General features: G+C 41.7%; 1 protein-coding gene across 1 annotated transcript; it reads left to right on the top strand.

Moving 5' to 3' along the window:
• Positions 1–645: 645 nt before the first annotated feature.
• Positions 646–1,638, top strand: OXGR1 (oxoglutarate receptor 1). Its single transcript, XM_032679240.1, has one exon. It carries the CDS (start codon positions 646–648, stop codon positions 1,636–1,638), a length of 993 nt encoding a protein of 330 aa, XP_032535131.1.
• Positions 1,639–11,692: the final 10,054 nt, after the last annotated feature.

An 11,692-nucleotide genomic window follows, 5' to 3' on the forward strand; every position in this document is an offset into this window, starting at 1 on the left:
AAACAAAAAAAATAACCCAAAAAACCCCCCCAAACTAAACATTTATACTAGCTTTATACTTTGGTGACTCCAAGAGAATAAGACCATGTTCAGGGAACAAGCTATTAATGTCATGTTATGGGAGCATCAGATCCTGAGATCTGTATCTGAACCTAATGTCTTTTAGCTTTCATGAAACCAGAACTGCATCTCTGGTTCGTGAGCATGAAACACTGATTAGCTCAGATTAATGAAGATAATATATGGTTATGGTTCTGCTTTCTGAAAGGTTAAGACTAGTTCACAGTTTCACAAAATCTAAGCCCAAACTCCCTCTAGATCTCTAAATATCTGCTTCCTACTCCTGAAGGTTTACAGATAAGCAGTACTTGTCTTCTTCAATGTAGGAGGTTAAAAAGAGTAAAATTAATAATTATCAAAATAAAATGTAAAGGAGAGGAAAGGGTAAAATTAAACATTTGAATAGGGTTATCTAGGTCAGACTGGGTATATTAGCAAATCTCCATCTTCTCTCACTACTATGCCTTCTCAAACATACAGTATCTTCTCCAGAGACAAAAGGTTTAACTGAAAGCATTTGTCCCAACAAATCAACTAAAACTAAACATCTGATTTTTGTAAAGCCTTAAGAAGATTTCTGCAAGCATGGCATCTGAATCCACCAGCAATTTCACTGCTCAGCCAAGCCACGCAGGTCCATTGACAAGCTGCAAGGATGAAGATTTCTTACGGGTGAAATCCTACCTCTCCATCATTTACAGCCTAATCTTCCTGGTGTGCTTCCCAGGGAACATTGTGACAATTTTTGTTTACTTTGCTAAGATGAGGCCCTGGAAAAGCAGCACCATCATTATGTTAAACCTGGCCATCACTGACCTGTTGTATGTAGTCACACTTCCTTTCTTTATACACTACTATGCTAATGGAAATAACTGGATTTTTGGAAACTTCATGTGCAGGTTTATTCACTTCTGTTTCTACTTCAACATGTACAGTGGTATTATCTTCCTTAGCTGCTTCAGCATCTTTCGCTTTTTGGTAGTTGTCCACCCAATTAAATGCCTTTTTCTTCAAAAACGGAGATGGGCAGTGGTGACTTGCATAGTCATTTGGATGATTTCCCTGGTGGCCCTCAGCCCCTTGGCCATCTTGATTTTCCCAAGGCATAAGCAGAACAGGACGATCTGCCCAGACTTGACTGATGTTGAGGACCTTGACACTAGTCGGTGGTATAACTGGACACTGACTGTGTTTGCCTTCTTCTTGCCTTTGCTGACTGTGACTCTGTGCTATGTGCTTATTATTTACACCTTGGCTACTGGGCCTCACACAGGGGCTTGCTATAGACAAAAGGCTCGCAGACTTGCTGTTATCCTCTTGGTGGTCTTCTATGTGTGTTTCCTCCCCTTCCACGTCTTTCGAGGAGTTCGTCTGGAACTCCAAGTACGACCAGCTCCCTGCCACTTGAAGAAAGCAATCTTTTTAGTGTTTATTATGACTAAACCTTTAGCAGCATTAAATACTTTTGGAAATTTACTGCTCTATGTAGTGTCAGGAGACAACTTCCAGCAGGCGATCCTCTCACTCCTCAAGTTTAGGACAAACAAGAACTTGAAGCAGAAGAGACTGATGCCATAAAAAAGTTATGGAGGAAGGATACAAACCCGCTGCCAACCAGCCAGGCACAACCTCCCTGCCATTGGAGTACAGAGGTTAACCCTGACAGTGCTAAAGAAGAGTTAATCTGTTCTGTTTCGAGTTACAAATTGATCATCACAGAAGAAAACTTATAAATTAAAATAAAAAGCTTTAAATAAAATGCTAAAAAATTAAAATTGAAACTTCTCCAGAAATTTTTCTGTGTTTGCTTCCTGAATCCTTGACAGCTCTTTTAGGGACTAGGCAGTTCCAGAAAAAAATAGTTGCTCATTAGTGGCAGATACAGATTCAGGGTGGGAGAAATTTGAAATTAGTTTTATTAACTTAGAAGTTAAGTGTCTAGTCTAAGCTAGGAACCTGCCTTTGATTTCCTTCCTAAAAAATGGAGAGGGGAAGATGCTCCAGAGATCAGCTCCTATCTTAGGCCTATAGGATGTTCATCTCCACTCCCTGGAGAGGGATAGATGTACCCATATAAGCTAATCACCTTGTCCACATTTTATAATTTCCCATTATAGTGGAGAGAAATAAGCAGTGTTAGAATGTGAGTCACCAAATTATTCTTGATGTCTGCATTTGGGCAAGATGGATCATGACCTAAGAAGTGCCTGTTTCTCTCCGCTGACCATAAAAGGTAAGTAGATCAGACACAGACTCGAATATTCCTGACTACTTTTAAACAGCTAAGAACCAGCTCCAGTACAGACTGGAGTGGATCCAGAGGTGGCTAAAAGTGGGAGTTACACATTAAGACCCCGTTCAGTGACCATCTGAAGATTAATGGTGCAATAATGCAAGATCTCTCCTATAAGGGTTTTTCACACTACTGATATAGAATCCATAGAATCATAGAACAGTTTTTCTTGAAAGGGACTTTTAAAGGTCATCTAGTCCAGCCACCCTGCAGTGGTCAGGGACATCTTCAACTAGACCATGTTGCTCAGAGCCACATCCAACCTGACTTTGAATGCTTCCAGGGATGGGGCACCTGCCACCTCTCTGGGCAACCTGTGACAGTGTTACACCACCCCCATTGTAACAAATTCCTTTCTAATTTCTAATCTGAATCTACCCTCTTTTAATTTTAAACCATTACCCCTTGTCCTATCACGACAGGCCCTATTAAAAAATATATCTCCGTTTTTCTTATAAACCCCTTTAAAGTATTGAAAGGCTGCGACCAGGCCTGCCTGGACTCTTCTCTTTTCCAGGCTGGACAACCCCAATTCTCTTTGCCTGTCTTCATAGGAGAGGTCCTCCAGCCTTCCAGTCATCTTCCTGGCCCTTCTTTGGACTTGGTCCAACAGGTCCACATCTTTCTTATGTTTGGAGCCCCAGAGCTGGACAGAACACTATAGGTGGGGTCTCACAAGAGTGGAGTAGAAGGGGAGAATCACCTCCCTTGACTTGCTGACCGTGCTTCTTTTTATGCAGCCTAGGATATGGTTGTCTCTGAGCATGCATTGCTGGCTTGTTTTTCATACTACCAAGTCCTTCTCCACAGTTCATAGACAACACAAAGTAATTTTTGCCCATTTAGTTATTCAGTGAAGCTCTGCTTGGTCACACTAAGTAAGGAACAGCTTTGGGTAATAAACATATCTGAGAGGCAATATGTGCTGTCTCACAGGAAAAAAAAAATAGACTTGTAAGAAAGTGCGAGTGTAATACTTGAAGATATATCTAGAGAAGTCCCAGGATCAGCTGAGGTACCCTGGCTAACAGCAACTCAAAGCTATTAGCAACATAATATTCAGAGTCCAAAAGTATGATCACAGAGTGAATCCTCCAATATATTTTTATAACAGTCTTATTTCATGTTTCATTACTTTTGCTCTCTACTCCAAAATGTCCATTAATCAATGGCAACACATGCCACTGCAAGGCTCTCATGCAACCCTTCTCCTTATCCAATCCCTCTGTGCATGGCCTGGTCTTCACGTGACCACCAGACCAAGACCCCTAAACCACCATTACCATTAGGCACATGCCTGAGTGACTGGCAGACAACCTGTGACTCCTCTGTGGCATGGGGAGCCCATCCTCTGCCTATCTCACAGCTGACTTGGGAAGAACAATAGGAAACAGAAAGCAACAGGCTTTTTGAGGGAATGAGAGGAGATGAGGCATAAGAAGGAACAAGATGGGAAAAGTAAGAACAGCATTTGTCTGGTATAGGGTAGAAGATGGCCTGTAAAGGAAAAGTTCTGTCAGAAAGCAGAGGAGGAAGACATTTTGTTCCTGAAATAGGCCCATTGGATTTTAATCCACCCTTAGGCATTCATCAAGGTAACTTTTAAAACTTCTGCACAGTGCAGCATGATCTCCCCTGTGACCACTATCCAGCCTCAAATTGTGGATGAGATCTTAGGGTGAAAAAGGAATTTAACCTAATGCTGGCCTGGAAAGATGTTGTATGATGCAAACCTCCAAAAGATGTAAAGAAAATGCCTCCCACAACACATACTGCATTGGTTTTGCCAGTCTTCAAGGGGTAGTTCTTCCTTCTCCACTGCGCTTACAGTGCTGCTCTCAGCCACTTGCTCCTGAGACACCAGTGACAGCTCAGAAGGCTGACTATGAGAAGGCAATGCTGAACATGGCATCTTAGCTGTTTTTTCAGTTTAGGTTATTCTATCAACAAACCACCAAGGGTTTTTTTAAACAAAATCAGGCTTATACATTATCTTTTAAGCCTCTGCTGCATGTCAACACAGAAGTTTTAACTCCAATTGAGTCCTACCTTAGTGTGGAGTCTAATATATTTGCTTTCAGGAACAAATGATATCAGGATGTTCAGGAACACATGTTCAAGGAGTTAAGGACAGGCCTGTATACTCCATCTGCTACAGACAGAGCACCAATCCTTGAGTAAGTATCACATTGTGATCATTTGCTCCTTATGTTTGCAATGTTCTCACAAGACCAGAGTATTATCACATCCTCATACAAACCACAGAGACATAAAGCAAAAATATGCATTTTGCTGTTCTCAGGAGAGGCCCAGATGCATACCTCTAACCCCAGCACCTTTCTACACTGATTCACAGGAGGAAAAGCTGTACTAGAAGAGGACAAGAAGGACTTTTTCTCGACAAATACAGTGTCTGATTCCCAGAAATAATTAAAACCAAAACGTCAGTTTCTAGAGTAATTCCTTCCATAAGGCAACTAACAGTGATCACTCTTATAAAGCGAGTAGGAACTCTATCTTTGGAGTGTCACTGTGTGCACCGTCTTACATGTGTTCTGCTCTCACCTTCAGACTGATCCTTTAGATTTTTGCAGCAGCGTGAGAGCAAGGACTCTGTTTGAGGACATCTCTGGAAGTGTGGAAGGTAATATTTTAACCCCTTGGGCAGACCTACCACCTTCATCTTCACAAAAAGCTCAGCTATCAGAAAGCAGGACTAGAGGGAGAAGGCTGCAGGCTCAAGAAAATGTCAGAGAGCAAAACATTGCTCTCCACCTGTCTGTCCCAAGTCACATTCCAATGGCCAAAAGAGAAGGAACAAGAATTACAGAATCATACAATGGTTTAGGCTGGGAGGTACCTTAAAGATCATCTACTTGCAACCCCCCTGCCGCAGTCAGGGACTCCTTCCACTAGACCAGGTTGCTTAAAGCCCCATCGAACCTGGCCTTGAACATTTCCGGGGATGGGGCATCCACAACTTTGTAGAATTTTTTACACAAAAATGGGAGAAACCCTTTCAAGGAGAAGCCCAGGTGGTGCCATCAGCATGAAAATGGCAAATTGTCAGGCAGATCCTGATAGTAACATGGGACTGCAGGACCTCACAGCTATGCCAGTGGAACAAGGCTAGTTTTACCAGGTGTACAAACATCATTTGATCCCTACCTCTAAGGAGACAGAAACATCCATTTTAAGAATGCTTAAAGAGCCCAGCAGACAGTCCAAGCCTACCTAATCAAATACCCTGTACTTCCTACAGACCTGTATATGTGTAATATGCAGGAGTACATAAGGAACAATTAAATGAAGAGGGCAGGAAAACCCATATCAAATTTGATGAGACTCTCATCTCTGAATGAATATGACACACACCCATACCCTTTCCTTTTGCTTCTTTAATATTGTTTTCATTTTTCACTGGCAGCCCACGTTCTGGAATACCTCTGCAGATCCCACAAGAGGTAGGAAATATGGGTCTACCTGCTGGCACAGCTGTGGGGAGGGATGGCACTGTGCACAAAGACTTTGTAGAGCAACCCACAAAACAAAGTTGGTTACATTTGGTTTAGAAGCGTAACCACACAAGGATGGACATTCAAAATGCTCTTTGGTCTTGCATCAGTGATGGAGGACAAGACGCTTACTCCAACTTATCGACTGTGTCCATTCCCAAGAAGTAAAACTGAATCCCAATTAAACACACTATTATTTAAGGACTGTATTGAAAAACTATGACTGCCAGTAACCTTTCTTTTTCCATATGTACAAATCCAATGCAAATAGCCATCTAGAATATCCCCACAGATCCATCAGCAGATTTCCACTTTATAAAACTACCTATCCAAACATTAACCTCAGCGGCCGCTCATGGGTTTGCATATGCAAACCCTGAGGGTCGGAGACATGGATGACTTAACTTGCATGAGATTGAGAGCATTAGCCACAGGCATTAGCACAGGCATTCAGGTGGTAGCCACAAATTATGTTGAAATTTTGAATCTGTTGTCTAAAACCTTCCCAAACTCCTGTGATATGCTGGACCAGGATGACAGGGATGGTGATAACACCAAAATAAAATATTAAAAGAGTTTGAGTTGGAAGGGACCTTTAGAGGCCATCTAGCCCTAACCCCCCGGCATGAGTAGGGACACTTTCCACAAGATGAGGTTGCTCAAAGCCCCATCCAACCTGACTTTGAACACTTCCAGGAATGGGGCATCTACCACCTCTCTGGGCAACCTGTGCCAATGTTTTATCACCTTCATTGTAAAAAACTTTTTTATATCTATTCTAAATCAACCCCCTTTTAGTTTAAGACAATTGCACCTTGTCCTATTGCAACAGGCCTTGCTAAAATGTTCTCCCTATCTTTCTTACAGGACCCCTCTAGGTACTCTAAGGATGCTAGAAGGTCTTCCCAGAGCCTTCTCTTCAGCCCCAACTCTCTCAGCCTTTCTTCATAGGAGAGGTGTTCTAGCCCACTGATCATCTTTGTGGCCCTCTTCTGGACTCACTCCAACAGGTCTGTGTCTTTCTTATGTTGGGGCTCCAGAGCTGGACACAGTATTCCAGGTGGGGTCTCATGAGGGCAAAGTAGAGGGGAAGAATCATCTCCTTCAACCTGCTGACCACATTTTTTGATGCAGCCTGGGACATGCCTGGCTTTCTGGACTGCAAGCGCACATTGCTGGTTCATATACAGCCTCTCAACCATCAATATCCCTGAGTCCTTCTGTTCTCAACTGCTTTGTTCCCTGGCCTGTATTGATATTGGGGCTTGCCCTGACCCAGGTGCAGCATCTTGCACTTGGCCTTGTTGAACCTCGTGAGGTTCCCATGGGCCCCCTTCTCGAGACTGTAAATAAATAATGGTTTCGTATAGTAGAAGAAAATGAGTGTTACGGATTTCCGAAGTTTACGTAATTCTATCAGTGGAGGTACAGTGGACAATCACACCAGTTTGCAGCACTTATTCTCATTGCTGTATACCACAACAGAATGTTTAGTTCCTACTGCTCTTCAAAAGTGACTTGCACAGGCTTAAGAAAGCCATTTTGCTCAATACGCTTTTCACTTGGGCAATTTCTCACCAGAGATATGGAAACACAGGAGCAATGGAAACAGCTAAACGTCTTCATTTGTACCATTGTGCTTCTCCTCCACTACCCACAGTGGGGTTGAACTGAGTACATCAGCAGTGGTGTCCTGGCTCATCCCCAAGCCAGGAGGGCTGACAATCAATGCAAACACAGAGGAACAAAACTTCTTCAACAGTCACCAGTGCAAACCAAAGCTCCTCATCCTGAGCAAATGCAGGTATCTGATTTTCAGGATGGCTCTGGCACCTTGGCTCCAGAGAGGGATCATGGTTCAGGAATGTCCCTGTACCTTGCTTTTCCTGTCACCTTGATCCAGTGCTAAAGTTGACATCCCTCCTTCTCTGCCTGGCTATACTGCATATTGGAGATGACAACCTTGACTTTAGGCACAGAGATGCTGGCGTTTTGGGAGAGCATTGTGGAAGGTGGACATGCAGAGCCAAGAAGGGTGACATGTAGGGATGTGCCAGAACTCACCATTCCTTGAGGGTTCCTGGCTGACAGTGATGTCCCCCTGGGGAGAGATGTAAAGGTTTGAGATCTTCCTTTTATGTGTGATGGAGAAACATTTTCTTTTTCACTTCTACCTCAAAAAGAAGTCCAGGAACAGCAAAACAGCAAAATCTTTTGCTTACATGAATTGAAGCGTGCATGTGGAAAACCAGGGCTGATTCGTGCCATGAGGGGTCTTCTCTGGGAGGGGATGATACTGCTGTACAACTCAGCCAAGGTCAGGGACATCCTGATGTCCTGGTTTCAGCACAAGAGGGAGGGACATTCTGGCTGTGAGCCCAGTATAAAGCTGGGTTGGTGCTCCTAATTCACCAATAAATCACTGCCACTAAAACACAAATGCTTGTTCTGGTCCTGGAGCTGACTGACCCTCCCATCTGACCAGGGAAAGTCACTGCATCTCCCCGTAATGATTTCCCTTGCCACATTTTATCCTCTTAGAGTTACAAGCTCTTTGGGGCAGATGTCCTAGCATTTGGACAGCAGGACCTGAATCCCAAATGGGCCCTCCTGGCATTATGAAAATTCAATCAAGGGCTTCAGTCATAAAAATGTAAATGATGTAGCTACTTATAATTTGTGTGTATAGAGATACATAAACACACATATGCAGATACACAGGGAAGCAGTGCCTAATGCAAAAATACAACTCTTTTAAAATAACAGCACTATGTTGTGCTTAAGCCTCTTCCTCTGGATATGAATATACATTTTACTTGTTCCTTTTCTCTCCTGTAGAATAAAAGTAGTGTGACACTGGAGACAGAAGTCAGCTGAACAGAAATCTCCTTTCAGGACAAAAAGCAATTGCTACAAAAATAATTGCAGCAATGTACAAAATCTTCTGAAGCAGTTTTCAAAAGCTTTATTTTTTTTTAATATAATTTGCTGCTATATACAAATTACTAAGATTTTACTACTTGTTTGAAGACCAGTCTCTAAGTATGATTTTTATTTATATTTAATATCAATAGCACCTGACAATTTAGCTTCTTTTTTTTTTCTTTTCCTTCTTTTTTTTTTTTATGCCATGGAAACAAGCTCTATTTTCCTGCATGATAAATGATAATGTTCTGTACTAAAATGGATTTGTATGTGTGTTCAAGTGTAAGCTATTCAAGTCTGGGGTATTTGCTTGTGTAAATTTTGATGTAAATTTTCCTGTTAAGATTATGCTATTTCAAGACAATTGTGGGGCTCATTCCTGCACTGCAAAATTGAGTGTGTCTCACCATCTCAGCAATTTAGGCTTATTCACATATTTAGAATACAAAGAACATTCTTATCTGACCTTTTTTAAATATATATATATATCTTATATTACATTGAGCTGTATCGTCCTCTTTAGGGGTCTATTTTTGCCTCATGTTGTATAAAGGAACTGTTTCTTTCTCCTCTGGGGGAAAAAAAAAGGTGTCTCTCCTTTGTTTCTTTTTGTTTTGTTTCAAATTTTCTTTTTTTCTTAGCAGTCATTTTGGGTAAAATTTCCTTGACTAACTCCAGATAACATATAGGCCTAATTCTGAGACAGCTGTCTAAGGTGTTTTTATAGTCAGCAGGCAGAAATGGGAGCTTGGAGGGTCCAATTATCCCCCACAAGGTTGGTCAGATGAACTGTGCCTTAGAAGGGCCAGCACAGGGTGTCAATGGTGTCCAAATTCTGGTTCTGGCACAATGAACATGCTCCATTGTGTTTCATCTATAGGCTGATTGTTACTTCTATATGAAAAGTTTGGCAAAAGGAAGAGATGTAAGTTCTGATACTATGATAATTTTTAAAAGTACATCTGCAGGGCATTACAGTGAATTTTTGCAATGCCCATCGTAAAATGGCATTGAATCATCATCCAGTGGATCATCATCTTCAGGTAACCTAGTTTAAGAAGTCTGGATTATATTCATGTGTCTTGTGAAGTGAGAGGCTACAGTTACACAGAAAATAAGAATATAGAACATCCTATATATGTCCTCTCTATGTATTCTATATATTGAGACACTATATAATGGAACTGTGAAGAAATAAAAATAAATGTAAAATATTTGAGGACAAGACTCAGCTCAAATATGTGGTACATGAGACTTGGGTTGCTCCGGGCTCTGTCTTCATCCCCAGTCCTCAGGGAGCATCCCACCACCCCACTGCACACATCCACAGGGGAATACACTTCATTTAAAGGGTTGATTCACTTGTTTAGGCCAGGTGCTGATGGGACCCTACTGCATGGGGGAGAAAGGTCAGGCCAAGGAAGGGGATTGTGCTGGGATTTGGCTTTGGGCACCAGAGAAGAGCAAGAACAAAATTAGGAAGGATGACTGGAGCCCTTCCAAGAGCTAAAAAGAAAGAGCCTGCTGAGTTACAAGGGAAAAAAAGGCAAAAAAACCCCCCAAACATCCAGGATTTGAAAAAGGTATAAAAAGATAAAATAAAAAAAATAAAAAAATAAACAGGCAGGGGGACATCATAAGGGAAGAAGAGAAAGACTGCCATGTGTCGACATGGGTGCAGGTACACACACACACACACACACACACACACACACACACACACACAGGAGAGTTAAGAGACAGAGAAGCTATTCAGAGGGATTACTTATGCCCAAGTCCTGTTTGCACACATTTGAAGTGTCACTGCTCTGTACCTCTCCAAACTTTTTGAATTCACTGGAGAACTTTTCTGAATGGTCCTTAAAGTAGCTTGTTCGAAAAGGATTTTTTCATTAGACACCTTTAATTTGCCATAGCTCTGAGATGGGACACACTGTGACTGACACCCTAAATGGGTTATTAAAAAAATATTAAGGAAATTCAGAAGTACCATTTATGGTAGATTCCTCCCTGTAATGTAACCAAACTACTAAATTTCTTCATGAAAGTTGTGAAGCACATAATCTTCAGCAGCAAAATTGAGGAACTGCCAAGTGCCAGAGAAATATAGGAGACAGGGAGATTAAAGTGAGTGGCAGTCCACAGGATGACAGCTGCTGGAGAGATATCTTCACCACCTGTGGAACTTGCACCTGAACTGACAAGCATTAATGCTCATTCCTAATACTTAGTAATCTCTAAGCTACATGTGCAGTTAAAAATTGACACAGCTGAAAATTTGTCTCAGTTGCACCCAAGCAATACCCACATCAAAGGATATGACACAAAAATATCCTCCATTTACACAAGGATAATACAACATAATAGCTTAAACAAACATTGAGAGATGAACAGGGAGGAGAGAGCTATAGAGGGATGTATGTGACTGATTCCTCATGTCATGAAGCTTTCACTGTGTCTTATTGATCCAGCTGTTTTTGCCCTGTCTGTTCAATATTACCTTTGTCCTTTAAAGTTTGCAGACATACCTACCAACCCCAGCAACAAATTAGGAGGAGATTAGAGAAGCCCTTTTCTACTCACAGGATTCATTTTCACATAAGATGGCCTAGCTTTTCATAATCTAAGTTTATTCAGGCACCTAAAAGGGCTCATAAATAAAGGTAATTTTTATATTTTTTCCCGTCTTGTTTACAGTGTTGTTTCCTTAAGAGAATTGTGCTTTTCTTCCACCCTTGGGACTACTGTGAGATCACAAGCTGGGTAGAACCCTCTGTAATCCAGCCCAGGATATTGTAGGATTCCTTGTACCACACAAGAAAATTCATCTGCTCAGGACCTAACATGTGCCTACAGTGGAAGATCAGTGGCCAAAATGTTACATCTCTCCATAAGCAAG

This window comes from Chiroxiphia lanceolata, chromosome 2, assembly GCF_009829145.1.
Source record: "Chiroxiphia lanceolata isolate bChiLan1 chromosome 2, bChiLan1.pri, whole genome shotgun sequence".
Lineage (NCBI taxonomy): Eukaryota > Metazoa > Chordata > Aves > Passeriformes > Pipridae > Chiroxiphia > Chiroxiphia lanceolata.